Source organism: Vollenhovia emeryi, unplaced genomic scaffold, assembly GCF_000949405.1.
Source record: "Vollenhovia emeryi isolate VEMERY1.0 unplaced genomic scaffold, V.emery_V1.0 DF939127.1, whole genome shotgun sequence".
In the NCBI taxonomy this organism is placed as follows: Eukaryota; Metazoa; Arthropoda; class Insecta; order Hymenoptera; family Formicidae; genus Vollenhovia; species Vollenhovia emeryi.
In genome coordinates this window covers 3085272-3101445 of record NW_011967239.1, presented here as the reverse complement: position 1 = coordinate 3101445, position 16174 = coordinate 3085272, and the positions used below count along the sequence as shown (strand labels likewise).

At 36.2% G+C, this 16174-nt stretch overlaps 1 protein-coding gene across 50 annotated transcripts in view; it reads left to right on the top strand.

Moving 5' to 3' along the window:
• LOC105568896 (twitchin) overlaps positions 1-16174 on the top strand; it is a 90652-nt gene that overhangs the window by 39045 nt on the left and 35433 nt on the right. For 44 of the 50 annotated variants that reach the window (XM_012024946.1, XM_012024944.1, XM_012024940.1 and 41 more), the window contains 9 exons: positions 1725-1904; positions 3751-3795; positions 6037-6075; positions 6867-6905; positions 10211-10361; positions 10523-10759; positions 10937-11073; positions 15684-15809; positions 15986-16130. In XM_012024946.1, coding sequence (XP_011880336.1) covers positions 1725-1904; positions 3751-3795; positions 6037-6075; positions 6867-6905; positions 10211-10361; positions 10523-10759; positions 10937-11073; positions 15684-15809; positions 15986-16130 — 1099 coding nt within the window. The remainder of the gene's footprint in view (positions 1-1724; positions 1905-3750; positions 3796-6036; positions 6076-6866; positions 6906-10210; positions 10362-10522; positions 10760-10936; positions 11074-15683; positions 15810-15985; positions 16131-16174) is intronic. The other 6 variants (XM_012024927.1, XM_012024964.1, XM_012024918.1 and 3 more) reach the window with 5 other exon arrangements.

Here is a 16174-nt window from a genome sequence, read left to right as displayed (position 1 = left end):
TGAGAGCGCGAACAATTATTGCGCACGCACACACACACACACATTTTTTAAATTAGTGTGTTTTTTGAGTTTTTAGATTATACTAAACCCATTGGCATTGAAAATTGGAAAAAAATTTTTCGCATCGAAACAAAGCTTCCTCTATGAGGAAGCAAAAGTATCGTTAGATCGCTAAATTAGATAAAATCTATATGAATGGTACAATCAACAAAGATCCAGTGATATTAATGTACTGGATCTTTGTTGATTATACCCTCGTACAGGCTTTATCTAATTTTACGCTAGACGATACTTTTTTAGTGGCGATCGAACGCGAAAAACCAACAACGTTTTTGTTTTGGTTTTGAACCCGGGTCTTGGGATTACCAGACCAGCGCACAATCCTCTGCGCCACGATCGTCACTATTTATATCATCTAAAAATACGATACTAGTGCAGGATATTCCTTATACATATGCAAAAAACGAGAGCTTAAATAATTTCATAAATATTATTATTATTTTATTTATATGCTTTGTTATTACTTCAAAATTTTTTAATAATTATATCTTAGATTAATATTCTGCTAAATCAAAATCTGTGTGGAATTACTCGTAATATATTCCGAGAACTTTATTCCGAAGTCTTTATTTTTGACTGCTGAGTTTATATTAATTTTATTCATAAACTTATATATTTATTTGCTTATGAAATGGGACTATTTTCGAAATAAGCAGCCCGCGTGACAATGTGGTTAATAATAATCCTTCGGATTAGGGACCAACGTGATCTCTTCCAGAAATGTAGCAAAATGGTATTTCAGTATGAAAGTCGACCTCAGATTTTCTGTTCTCATCGAAGACGCAATGCCCCCGCGCCATAAATATCCTCTTACCACCTGCATAATCGCAATTAATGCATTGCGAATGGATAGGCAAAGGGGCAGGGGAAGAAAACGGAAAGGGGTAATAATCAGCCGGTCCCAATCTTGCCTTGGCAAGCGATGAATGCCTCCTGTGCAACGTCGCGCCTGCGACAGAACTATTTTGGCGGATAAATGCTCGTATATCATCCCCCTGAAATCGGTTTCTCGTCTTCGCCGTCGTCATCGTCGTCGAACGAGGATGGGGAAAACGTTGATCGCTATTTTCGGCCTTATTACGACCGACCCAATGGCAACTCGCATTCGAATTGCAGGGTCAGTCGTAATCGCCCTACGTACGCGATCGTGTTAAGTCACCATCTTAACGCGAACCCTCGTTACCTTAATCATCGGTATAATCATCGTGAAACTCGTTTGGGTCTCCATTGAGTAGTGATTCTTTGTTAATTAAGATATCGGTAAAGTGAATTTGTGGATTAAGCTGAAAAGTTTGACTAACGTAACTGTGATTCTGTCTAGCTTTATTAAATTTACACAGGATATTTAAATCGTAAGAAACGTAATTCATTTTGTCAAACAATATATTAACATCTCCTTTTTTTAATTAATTATGTTAGGAAAAAGAGACTCCGTGTAATTATTTACAAAATTATTCGTTATTAATGAAACGTATGAGGCTAATTTTTCTTCTATCAATCAAGGAGGAAAGGGTTGATTTACCGTTATATGTAATTGATGTAATGTGAAGAAATACTAAATTAATCAAAGTTTAAAAGAGATTTAACTTTTCGCTTAATCTTGTAAACGGGCTTGATGGAAAGGAAGTAAACGCTATTAATCGATTAATTTTCGATCATCGCAGCCGAAGTTACCGGAGATTAAAGCGCCCGAGACACCTAAGATTGAAGTTATCAGGGACGTGACACCGGTCGGCAGCAGAAAGGGCTCTTTGGCACCAGGAAGCGGTACTAGCAGTCGACGCGGTTCGCTCATACCACCTGAGGAATTGGGTCGTAGGCCCAGCTTGCTTATCAGTGACGAGGTATGTTATGGAATGTACTTTGTGATCACGAAAGTATATAGACTACCTTATAGGGGACTGAGCTGAAGAATGCAACAGAGATGAGTGATATATTTAAATATTCTGATTTAGTTTCTCTAAACTGCTAACTAAATTTTCAAGAAAATTCAGTTTATCTTTAATTCCCAAGCTTTCAATTATAAGATAAACGACATTAAAGTGTTTGCAAGTAGAACTAATATGTATTTCGACTTGAATACTAAAAGTTAATTTAATTATCAAGCTATTACATAAATAGAATTTGAGCTTAAGAACATTGTTGCATTCTTACGCACTCACGAGATCACCCAGTTTGCTTTGCAGAAGTCTCAGTAATGTCTAAAGAAACAGATCGTTACTGAACTTGTTAATTTATTGGAAGAATCTTGTCAAATCGCCAGACATTGTTCCAATTAGCTTCAAAGTTCAGAAATTAATGACTGCGACGCGATGGATCTATTTTAGTGGAATATTAAATCACAAATCAATATTAAGGCCTCATTAAGGGGATCGTCTGATGTCTCCTCTTGTAACTATAACTGCACTGTCAAGATAATTATTTTCATTTGCAATTTTCTATTATTTCGTCACATGTCAAAATTAGCAAAGAGGGTGATACAACACACTTTGCACTCTTGTATATACATATATAATTACAATAATTATTTAGAAAGGTTATTTTAATGTATATATTTTTAATTAATAATATTATATATTATTTTCAAATTTATTTAATAAATAAAATTGTGAGTCGCTTTCTGTGTTGCAATATGTTATGTTATAACTAAATATAGAGTGCAAAGTGCGAGTCCCATTAGGTAGATGATTAACGAGTCACGTAAGACACTCGACGAACAAGTAGGTAGATGACTGGCTACTGCTGGTTGGTCCTAGGATTTTTTGTAGCTTTTTTTTGAGTTTTATAGTGTAAGTCCAGTGATGGTCTTATTGGTCGTACTCGTGATAGATACGCGCCGTGAATCCCCGACGACGAGCTCGTCGAGTGACGCACGTCGCGTTTAGTGTCAGCAAGGCGTGAGATTTAGTGTTAAAATCCCTCATCAGTGAAAGATCCAGAGTTGACCAGCTTCTGAAGCATACTCCTTGCCTCCCTTATTCTTTCCTTCGAGAAAAATCGAGCTGCCTCCCGTCGTCAAAGACAATTCCTCCAAAAAAGAAAAAAAGAATGAAAAAAAGCAACCTGCGATGCGTAATATCGAGGATGTCCAAGATTGGTGCGTATCGACTTGCGGAAAGCAAGAACCTGAAGAAACTATAAACGGACGCTTCCTCCAAGAAGATCGTCGAAGAAACACGGATAATTGCCGACCATGTGGTATTACCTCAGCTGAGAGCGGGACCATCGAAAGCGTTCCCCGTGAAACGTGCATTAGACATTTCATTTATTAGTAAGATAAGATCTCACATGTTGCCTTAAATAATCTGAATTATAATTAGCCTTACAACCTTAACAAATATTTTTAGCTTGACTGCTTTTAACTAGAGCAACTTTCAGGTATGCAAATAGCAGAAATGTATTAATTGAAGTTACTAAAATTAAGCAGACGCACAACTTGCTGTTGATGTAATTAATTTTAGTTAATTTCCCGAGACTTGGTTCAGTTTCAAGATAAAGATAAAACGGGGAACGCGTTTCGATACAGTCCAACGGGATGATAGGATAAACGCCGGCGAACGATCATGTATTTTATACGACATAGACATGTTGCAGCATCGTACATTGTGCATACACGCAAACACAAACACACACGTGCCCATACAACCACCTTTACCTCGCAGTAGTGGTTAATAGAGATTTGGTCCATAGGAGCATAGGAAGCTTCGTCCCGGCGAGGTGGTGGACGAGCGCAAGGTGAGATAAATCGCTGAGAAAAAAAGAAACGCGGAAGCGAATGTCTCGCCTGCAACCTTACTCGACTACCAAATGCACTTTTATTCTACTTACTTTTCTCACGCACTCTTTCGTACACACTTACCGGAGCATCGCGTAAAGAGAATCGATTCAAGTACATCTGCACTGAAACAAGGGAGCTGTTTAAGGATATTGTAAGGATGTTGTAAGGAGAAGAAAATGTTAAAATTAAAATTGCATAAAATGTGATACAAGTGTCCTAAAAAAATTGGTGAAAAAATTTAAAAGAATTTATACGCTGATATTCTTAACACGAGTTTTTTTACTAATGGCAAAATCTTGCATTCACGATTCTCTTTGCCCGATCTTGCCTGCTCGTTACTACTATTTACTGACTGTGGTCGTACTTTATGGCACACGATGCACGACATTTACACGCATCGTCCCGAATTTAATCACGCACACTTTATGATAATAATGGTTTGATTTATATGCTCGATTAATAAATAAACTTTACATTATCGGAAGCGGACAGTTAGATTCCCGACGATGACGTGCAAACTTTCACGTGGGAGAGTTCCAGCATCCTTTATTTTTAAACATATTTAATTTTTTAACATACTTCTTAATAGACATTTTGAAATATTCTGTCTTTCAGTTTAATATTGGGGCGAAACTCTCGCACGTGCCTCTCGATATTTATACGTAATCCAAGATCTGATCAGCGAGTAAAAAGCGAATGCATCTCTGCATCTGGCACGGATCTGTTGCAACCGAGTCTATGCATACTGCCACTCTTGACGACAATAATAATAACAACAATAATATTAATTAATAATGCGAGATAAGGGGAGTGGAGGAAGCCAGGGCTCGTCCGTGTGCGCGCGTCGAGTTGTCACTTAATCACTCGCATATAAGGTTTCGAGTCTTCCCTGGCTTACATGTTCACCCGATAGATCACCGGGTGATCTTGGCAAGCATTGTGCCGCCGTAGACAGACATCGGCGTTAATAAATGTCCGGAGCAGCGCGACAAGACGTGTGAATCATGCCTGACGATCAAGCTGCCTCATTGTTCGCGTGAAACACTTGTTACCTCGTTTCTACCAGCATCAAATGTGTGCCATTATCAAAGCGTGAATTATTGCCCGATTCGCCACCCAGGCAAATTCGAGAACTCTTGTCACGCGCAACCTGGAAACGTCTGGTTGAACTCGAACGAATTTGATAAGTCGATATCGGATTGTTTTGAAAAATCTCTTCCGAAAGTTTGTAACAAAGTTTGAACAGTCGAAACGGTATTGATAAAAGTATTGACGGGTGTAAATAATAGCCATTAGAAATTTTTATATTTTATATGTAAACTTTATTATCAAGCTTATTAGTACATTGATGTACCTATAACTTTATTGAGATAACGTTGCGACCTCGCGATTGACCACCGATGCGCCCTTGCTTCTCTAATCGAGTATCTCGAACCTTGACGTTATAAAAAATCAATAATAATTAGAAAGGGCCAATTAATTTATGAAACAGTAATTATATATTTAAAAAACAATAAAATTATAGTTTGAAATTGTAACGACTGTAATGAAGAAACGTGGTAGGTTCGAGGTGATCGAGATGCAGTTCTCAGATTATTTTTGCGAATGGCGATTCGCTCTTCAAGAGATCCGTCTCTTTCATGCGATCTGGTTGCATCTAAACTCACTGACGTATTAGTTGACACCGCGCACCGCCGGCTCGCACTGTCATGTATAGCAATGCACCGCACAGAAATGCAAACGCACAAGCCGTCGCAACGTCGGTAAGGCGAGCCTCGAACAGCCAGTAGCCACCCCCGTTTGTGTTTGTCTACCGCGATTCCCCTTCGAAATCCCTCCAACCCCCGACTTTCATTCGTCCGTATCCTCGGAGATTTACCGAGACTCTGTCCCGAGAGAATAATAAAAGCAGCCCATTGTTTAACCCGAGGCAAGAAGAGCCAGTTCTCGCCAGTTTAACTTTTTAACAGAAACAGCGAAGCCAGCAAGCAGGAGCATTTTTTTGTTTTCCATTTTCGGGATCATCGCTTTTTACCAGGCTGTTTCTGTAAGAGAGAAAAGGTATATTTCGATGTCTGTTCCCTGTGTAAATCTGTCGGGAAGCGTTAACAAAGATCCCGCGTTAACAAAAGCGACGAAAGGAACGTCTCTATGATTACGAGCAGACCCTCATGTGTTCGTCTCTGTGATTTTTGCAGTTGGGAAGGTTACGGCCCGGTGAGGTGTTGGACATAAAGGTGAGATTTGTGTTCGCTATAACACAAAGCTTACCTGCTCAGAGTACCATCACCAGCAATCTTCCGTGTATCGCTCTGTTTTTTTTTCTGTCTCACGGATATCGATCTCCTTTTTTGAATTTTTGTATTTTTTGCGCCCCCGCCCCCTCCCCCAAGCCATCATAATTTTTAAGCGTCGTGTTTCGCCCCCTTGTCGCCCAGAAAAACGGCAAAAATAATAAAAGCCCAGTAACTAAAACGAAAAACTAAAAACTCGACGAGGGAAAGTCCCCGGTGAGAGAGGCAAAAGCAACGCCACGCGTTACCACGGGACGGCAATAATAATATTAATAATTAATCATAATGACCATATGACGATGATGATATTAATAATAATAAAAATAATAATTCTGCGACATGTTTTAACTGAGGTTTTTTGAGGTTGCTGCTGCTGCTGCCGCTACTGTAAACACGCTAGCCGCTATTTTCTCAACCATCGCGGTTTAATACCGTAATTTTTAATACCGGTTTAATATCTTTTAATATTATACGTTCATGAGAGCATATTGGCAAGTAATTTACTGATCAATAATCTGAGTTTTCTTTTCTTTTACATCGAAAGACGAATCATCCCCCTTTTTCCCCCCATTATATCGAGCACGTTTTCCCCGATAAGAGCCCACCGCGTGTGGACCACCACCCCCTCTCAGAATTTGAGAATTCTAATCTCTCTCTGCCCCCCCCCCCCCGGACCTCTGTCTCTACCTTTCTGTCTCTATCTCATCTTTTATTTTTTCACGCACCACACACAGACTAAGTCCGGCCGACCAGGCGCGCTGCAAGAAAAAGAGGTTAGCACAATATCTCTGTTGTGCGTGTACGCATATGTATATTTTTATATTATTTTGTATTATATACGTTTATATATACGTTATCTCGATATTTATTTTCTTATTTCTTGCGTGCTTGAAAGTTGGAAATTTATACAGGATATTTCTGAATAACTTCCAAAAATGTGGCTTACAAATTGGTTGAGTAATAAAGAATTGATTATCTGTTGACATACTTGAAACTATTACTCATAAAATAAAAGACTTTATCGAAACTTTTATCGAAAAGTTCGATAAACTAAATTAGAAAGTAAAATTCTCTTACGACGCAAAAAGTCTGTCGATTTCTTTGCAATTAAGAAGAGATCTGTGCCAAACCAAATAATTTTTGTTAACGAAGTTTTTGGATGTTATAAACCTGTATGTTCTATAAATATTTTGCAAAGAGCACTTTCTCGCGATAGTCAACGCCGACGAAATGCGCTTACGGACGGTGTTCCTTTGCGTTGCGTCGATTTATGCGCAAACTTTGTAATTAAGAATTAGAAACGCGTATGAATCGATTCAATGTATGTAACACCTGAGGATGCTCATTGCGGTCGCGTTGCGGAAATTCTGCTTATTAGTTCGAGCGGATACACCTGTACATTTTATGCGGCTGTATAGATGCAGTTTAGTTGCAATTGTAATGGTGGTAAAAGATTAGAATATATTCATGTTACAAATAGTTCGTGAGAAAAGCAAAATTGCTGACATATACATACATTTTCCACCGGTTTCTCGAGATGTACCACCAATGAGAATGAAGTAATTGCTGTAAATTGTTCATGCGAGATCTACCACCATTAAAAATTAAGTAGTTGCAGTACGACTCGGTATCAGACTTGTCGCAGTAGTGCAATTTTATTTTAACATGCACGGTATACTCCAACGAATAAAATAAAATGATTAAGTAGTTATATTAAGAGTCTTTCTTAAGAGAACTTTAGTATAAATATATATGCTTTCTGTTGCTAAAAATAATTTCTTATTTACGCGAAATTATATTTATAAATTGTGTATGTGGCAAATATTTTACAAACAGTATAATAATTTGCCACTGTGGGAGATCGACGTTGGAGATTCCGGTTCTCTTCTTTTGCACATCGCTGCGATAGATTTGAGACCGAGCAGTTCGCTCCTTTATGTCGAAGATATATATGTGTGAAATAACTTATTCGTGTAGAATTTTATGTATAGGTGTAAATATCCATCGTGCTCACACTATATGTGTCAAATAGATTCGATCGAAATATTCTCATTTTCATCGTCACGAATACGGTGTCGCTCTTTAAAAAGAAAAACTAAGTATGTTTCATCGTGTTATCATTTTGACTTATAGATGTACGACATCGTATTTGTGCATATCGTGTAGATATTGTAACGTGTCTCTTTGTAAATAATCCTGATAACTGAATTTCCTGTTAGACGAATGTTCGAACAGCAATTTAATTGTAAACGAGGATCAGATTGGTTCACGAAGTAAGCAGTCATTTCATTGTCAAAGCAGTAAAACTAGTCATTCATGTCATACACATCATGTCGAATCCACATTTCTCTCTCTTCCCCAATTTTCTATAACTTCTGTTAATTATCTTAATGCATTTTCGTATTTTAACATTCGACGGCTTGCGAGGACAGGCCAAGAATATCGCTAACGATGCCTTGTCGTAGATTATCTCATAAAATAAAATTAGATTGCACTGGTGAGGATAACAGCAGTAAATACGGAAAATAATATAAGTTAGTAATGTGATACAATATTGCAGTATTGCAATAACTCAAAAGTTGTAATAACCATAAAAAGAGTAATTTATAAACTTCGATTTGTATGTTTTTCTTATTCTGCAAAATTATTCCTCTCTGTGCAATTTAATCCCGTCTGAAAGTCTCTTGACCGACGACAATTTCGTGTAAATAATGATTAACTATAATGTTCCGGCTTTAAATTCTCATCCCATGCGTAACTCGTGATTCGCACTTTCGCTTTGCGATTCATATATCGTAACAAATGCGTTTGTCCACGATTTCACGCGCTGAGTGTGCATCGACGCACAAATATCGTATTCTCATCATCATAAGAACACGAATTTTATCATTGAACTAGCAATTTTCATTCTAAAGTTGAAAGCAGGAATAATGTACAAATGTCTACAGATAGACTTCGGTGCCATTTATATTTTCCATTATGGCCATCGTAGAAATTTTCAAGAAATATTAAAAGTACACATTCCTGCTTTCTTCTTTATCTGATTAATAAGTTCCCTTTTTGTTTCCTTTGTCCGACTACTGCTTATTCAAAGGTTTCTTACACGCTTAGTAAATTACCTATCATTAATTATTTGATACATTTTCTTTGCGTAACGAAGATAAACATGCAGAAATAAAAGGCAAGTGAATAGATATTGCCTAAAATTTCTGAAATAATTTGTTGAAATTTAATTTAATAAAAAATTAACATTGTCTAATAATACTTATTGTTAGTTACTAATCTCACAGAATTGTCATGGAAATTGTGTAAGAAAAATCTTTGAAATCGCAGTGGCTGCACACGATCGGAGAATTTGCCACGAATGTCGGAAAGTCATCATGTAAAATTATCCATATTTATTGATCCCATCTTGCTAATCAATGTATCTGAACAATGGACGAGATCTAATACTGTCACTAATACTATTGAAACTCACTCGATTCAGTGACTAACACACAGTGGACTAACGAGTGAAACGTAACGCTGATTAATAATGTGAAATAACTTTCAACTGTTAATAACATTAACTCACAATGATTAAATATAAATAAACGTAAGTAATAATTAAATGTTAATTATATATGTAAAAAAATATGCGGAAACGCATGAGCGCTGCAGATTTTTCAAGCGATAACGACGACTTCCATTTCTTTACTTTTTTATTAGTTTCTCTCTTGCAAGGAGATAATTTAAGAGAATTAATGAGCTCAGTTTTTATCGTCATGGAAATGAAAATTAAGATCAAAAGAAGCGCTTGTAGAAACAACTAAATATTTACCTAACATTTGTCTTTTATGTAATATTATTAGGTTTGTGTCATGTATTAACTACAACAGATTGTAATATGCGTTTCTTCGATCCTGATTACATTGATATACGGTGAACAAAATAAAATTTACTCTTATATGATTGGAGGAAGTCGTCGCGCGCCGTGCTTCAAATTTTCTCGCTTTATTCAAGAGCTTTTCGATGTCAATGTTAAACACGATGGCAATGTGCGTGTAAATTTGTTCACATCTTCATTTGAATGGTGTAGCGTCGTCGTCCGAGCGCAGCGGACGTCAGAAGACCCAGCGTGGCGGACCTCGAGAATATGATCAATCTACCTAGCACACCTCTGCGAGATGTTGGACCAGGTGGACCACCCCAGATCGTCGATGTCCAGGAATCGTACTCAGCTGTCGAAGGTAACGCATTTTGTTCTCCATAAGTTTAGTAAACAAAATAATAACAAAATAATTTTCCCAAAATCGATATAATTGCAGCATAATACTAATGTTTTACATTGTAAAATTTTTTATATTATACTATTATTCTAAAAATGTTAATCTATTGACAATTTTGGCAGACTCGACGGCGTACATCACCGTCGCAGTGGAGGGCACGCCCGCGCCAACTTTCAAATTCTACAAGGGCATCACCGAGATCATCGAGGGTGGCCGCTTCAAGTTCCTCACGGACGCGGAGACCAACACGATCACCCTCTGCATGAGGAAGACGAAACCCAACGACGAGGGAACTTACAAAATCGTCGTGAGCAACATCCATGGCGAGGATTCCGCCGAGATGCAACTCTACGTTTCCGGTGAGTTAATTCTACAAAGCCTGAATTTTCTATTCCATTTACTCATATATAAAAAATTTGAGCACTGTATTATTATTTAATTTAACATTTAATGTATTCTAATATTTGAAATGTGAATGATGGTGTAAATTGTGCTCTGTTACTTTTAATTTTGATTTTGTGATGAATTTTTGACAGACGCCAGTGGCATGGACTTCCGTGCTATGTTGAAGAAGAGAAAATACCAGAAATGGGCGCGAGAAGAGGCTGACCAAGAAAAGGTAGACTTGAAGGAAGTCGAGAAGCCTATGCCGGCGTTGAAGAAAGTGGAAAGGGTATGTGTTCCTATTTAATTCTATACGCATACGGACACACGCAAATACAAAGTGTGCAGAAAAATTTAATTATTAAGTTTTTAATTAACGTAGAGCTAAACTAGAATTTATATAGGTATCATTCAACAGATATCTTCAACATCAAAATATTATAGGATTAATCCGAATGAGAACATTTCGCATAATATTTTCAAACGAAGTTGTGTGGTTACGCATTACGTTTACGATCGTCATCAGTATAATGCACATAATGAAGATGTGCGAATGCGATTTTAGCACGTCATTAACAGCTTGATAGTGTCTTCATGAATGTAAGAACAGGTGATACGTTGATGTTAGATATGCAAAATATAAATCTAACACCGCCTGTTAATCTCTCTATTCGACAAATCCATGTTCTAATTCGAAAGTCTCTTTTCCTTTTTATTTTCATTTGACAATTATATCGCTAAGACCTTTTATTTAATTAGAAATTAAAATAAGGGAAATGAAAGGAGAAGTAATAGACTTTCTTTATGTTTTATTTAAAATAACATTATAGAATATATTTTGGAAAGACAATTAATAAATACATTAAACTTTTTCATTTAGCATAGTTAACAGCAACTTAGTAGAGATGTAATTTTTGAAGATGGTACATCTTCAAAATCTCAATGCGCACTTTCTGCCTGTTTCTTTCTTTCTGTCTGTCTCTTCTTCTCTTCTCCGTCTACCTCTGTCTCCTAGTCGCTACGAAGCGAACTACATGGATCGAGCTGGTTCCAAGACGGCGAGGAAATAGTCATCTTGACAGCGGGTGTGGAGATCTTTCGAATTTCCCTCGACAAGAAGGGTGAAACTAACTGGAGCTGGCTCAAGGTCTTTTTCCGAGCGATCTACATAAATCCCTGCAATGACGATCACGAAACATTACGTTTAGAACACAGACGAGACATTAGAACTTATAGTCAGCTTTCATTTCTTTAAATGTTTTAGTAGATAAAATAGTAATGAGAATATCATGAAAATGAATAATTTTATAACGATAATTAGAAAGTTAGAAAGAATTGTAGAATGATAGATCTATTAATCGTTATCAGAACATTTGAAACTCTATTCTCGCGGCATTATCTAAATTTTGACCATGCCATAGAAGTTCTCTACTTCCCCATTGCCTTCACTTTGTCGCGCAAGCGATGTAACTTTCTCCTCTCATTTTTAACATATGCACTTATGTATGGTTTAGAGTTAATGCTGCATATGGAATTACATTTATCCCTCTTTGCGTTTCTTTGAGTTATTAAAATTCTTGATTGGCACATTTGACTTTGGTGTCAAGAATTTATAAGAACTCAAGATTAATATATGCATTTTTATAAAATGTATAAAAATTATATCACGGATATTATTTTATTACACTGAGGGCTAGTTGTATATCTTCACGTAGTTGTTTATCACACATTTCTCTATTAACAAGCAAGCACGATAATTAACGTGACTGAAAAGCCTGGAAGTGATAGAAGGATGAATGTAAAGTGTCGATAAAATGTGTGACGAAATTGTTCCGAATCCGTTGCATGACACTCCTTACATTAGAAGAAAAGCATTATCTCTAAACGTGTAGAAGTATCATAGGAAAAGATAAGAACTTTGATATAATCAATTTTATATTTTTAGATAAGAAATTTAATTAATTACATGTAGCGCACAGTAAAATCGGGAGAAATTATATATATACAGTGTCATCTTTCTTTAAGAGTTTTTAAAAATATTTCTTTAAATCAGAGTTCTTTGAACGGTATTGGCTAATTGTATAAGAGTGGCATTAACCATGATGTGTGTGTGCCGGGCATGCAGGACATCTTCGACATTCAGCGCAGGCCAAGTTTGCAGGAGCTAATCGTCGACTGGCCAAAACTAGCGGCACACGCCAAGGAGAAGGTTCGCGAAAAAAAGTCTTAAAGCAATGCATCCTTGCATTAGATTCCAAAAAGCCACGAAACAGAGAGCAGAACTGCCCCGCAAGGCTTTCACTTCCTGCGTGGTATTCTGGTTAATTAAACTTGGATATCACAGTACATGATTATTCGAACGTTGCATAAAATAATTGTCCAAAAAAATTGTTCAGAGTTGTACGAATTAGGGAAGATAGCAGATAAGATTTTTTACGTTTCGATATTTCGTCATTATAATTTGCCAGAATACCCCCATTGTTTTTTGAATTTTCTAAACTTGACCCTTTGAGCGAGAGATAAAAAATAAAAATTGTGTTGTAACACAGCAAAGAGATCGGCTCTACGCGATGTAGGCGTTTCAAAGTAACTGTGATTGATCTCTTTGTTTTATTGCGGCAGGTGTTACATCAATCCGACTAAGGATGTAAACCGAATAATTCAATGAAAACAAAAGCCAGTCAGTTTTCGCAAGAATTTTATATTTTACTCTGATCAAATCTTCTAAAAATATGTTATAAAATTATATTAGAATTTGTAATTTTTTCACAGATTAGTTTAAAATTCTTGCGATTATTTACGATTGAGAGATCCCTTTGGCCTGCGCTTTTTTAAATAATCTCTAAAAATTTAGAAAAACTATAAAACAGAGGAGCGAATATAAATTTGTTGATATTATTTATATATACTCTTACGCAGATTAAATGAAAATTAACAACTGAATCATCCATGCTTTTGATGCTTGGCTTGATTAAAAATGAGTCTTACTGTCACATATGCTTATCATCACGCATGTACACGCTTTCATGAATGTTTTAAAACTAAAACACGTAACAATGTAGACCATTAGTCGAGTAGACAAGTCTCATTAATTCAACAAATTATACAAATAATTCAAATAACATTTCTTGTCTTCGCACTTCGCTCTGTTGAGTTATGTGACTCACATATCTAAAAAGCAGCAGAACTATCAACACGAATGAAAATGGAGCAGACATTTACTAAAACTAATAGATAATATTCGCAATATTCGAACAATTTAACATTTATGATATAATAATTATACATTATGTTTAGTAATATTTAATGTAGTACTTTTGATAGTATTTTGTAACAGCTTATTGTAATTACTTAATAATTATTATAATTGTTAGTGATTGTAATCACAGTTAATCACGCATAACTCATAATGACGAGTAGCGACGATTATTAAGAAAATCTGAAATAACGAAACTTATGAAGTCAAGCGTAGGACTAGCAATGACTAAATTCGGAATTAAAGCTCATCATAGCTTATCGCTGAAAGCGGTCAGCGAGCAAGATCGATATGACGTGTTTTAAAGCAGAAGATGCTGTGATCGGGGATGTGCCTTTTCTTGTTTCTAGAATAGTGGATCACGTAGGCCGTCTCTGGCCGAATTAATACCCGACTGGCCAACCCTGCATCACTTCACCAAGACGGAGGTTGGACCGATTCTTACGTGAATCGAACTCTCCATTAATAATTTCACGTGATATTGACTGTCTGTGTGCCTGTCGCTGTTGCCTCGACAGTCTCCGAAACTCGATGATCTGTCTCTCTTCTTTTTCTGACTCACTCGAGAACTCGTTCTTTTTCTTGACGACTCTTTCTCTTGTACAAATTAATTGTCTTGCCCCAAAAATTCTACTGCTGTTTCTTCCGCCTTCGATTAATGAATTCTATTTTATTAATTACTTAAGATCAAAGTTTCGTCGCTTCTGTTGCATCTTCTAACTCGATTTATAACTTCATTCTCTCTAATCCTCTCTTTATTTTTTGAGAGAGAATATTCTGTTTAATTTTAAAATTTATTTGCAGGGATCCTAATCTGTGACAAGTTTTACTTACAAAAGAATTTGTAAGCTAACTTATATAATTAGAACAGACTTACTTTTTCTCTTTTCAGTAATCAAATTATTATTAATAAATAAACTTACAAACTTTTAATATATTTTGTTAAAATATTTCTTGGATTATTATCCAAGAAAGTTAAATCAAGTTGGAACCATAAGTGCAATATACATATTTACTTTGCACATGCAAACTTTAATTATTGTTTGTATAATAAGATCAATTTCTTCAAATATTTCAAGCCTATTCAATATTTCTTATTAAAATGAAGTCAATTGAAACGCTAAACAAAATACTCACAGGTGGATTCCCTAACAAATAATATCTTTCCTCATTGTTGTCGTCTCTTGAATGCATTCATAAGCAGTGCCTTCTCCAGTAACTATCTTCTCGTACATATTGCTCGAGCAATGGCGAGTACTTTTTTAATTTTTTTCCAAGGAAGCCAACATACTCTTCCTTTCTCAAATCTGTTTAACATCAGATTTTAATATTAATAAGCATGACGAGTCACAAGCTTGTCTAGCCAGCTCTGTCGATCGATGAACGATCGACTACTTCTTACAAATTTTTTTCTCTAGAATCTCTTTTTTTAGAATTCCTTTAGAGACTTCGTCTTCGTTCCTTTTTTTCGTCGTTCTCGTCCTCCGTTCAGAGGCAACGACATTTTCCGCCAATTTTTCTACTACCTTTTTTTTATAGCCTGGCAAAGCGATCGCTGTCGATGTTGAACAATACTACTATTGGATTTCTCAGTTAAATCTCTGAATATGATTCACAGTTGATCGGTACTCTTTCTTTTGCAGAAACAAGAAAGTTTCCTAAAGCCATTGGTGGACCAATACGCCAAGGAAGGCAAAGACAAGAAGGTCGTTTTTGAAGCGAACTTTTCGAAACCAAACTGCAAGCCAAAATGGTTCTTCCGGAAGGACGTAAGTGTTTTTCCATAAATAATCTACTAATAATAAGCTACTTAATTATATATTTTTTATTTTGTGACCTAATTAAAACATCAAATAAAACATTCTACATAACTTATTTTGTAATTAGAAAAATGGAGTTAAAAATCGAAGCAATTAATGTTAAATTATTTTTACTTTTTGTGCAGGAATTATTCCCATCGGCGAAATACAAATTCAAAAACGAGGAAGACTGCTATCAGCTCATTATCTCTGGACCCAAAGTCGAAGATACTGGAAAATATACGATCGAAATTGCCGGCGTATCTAGCACAGCTTTCCTGAATGTCGATGGTACGTAACATGGATATGATAAATCTTCTTTCTGAGAATCGAAT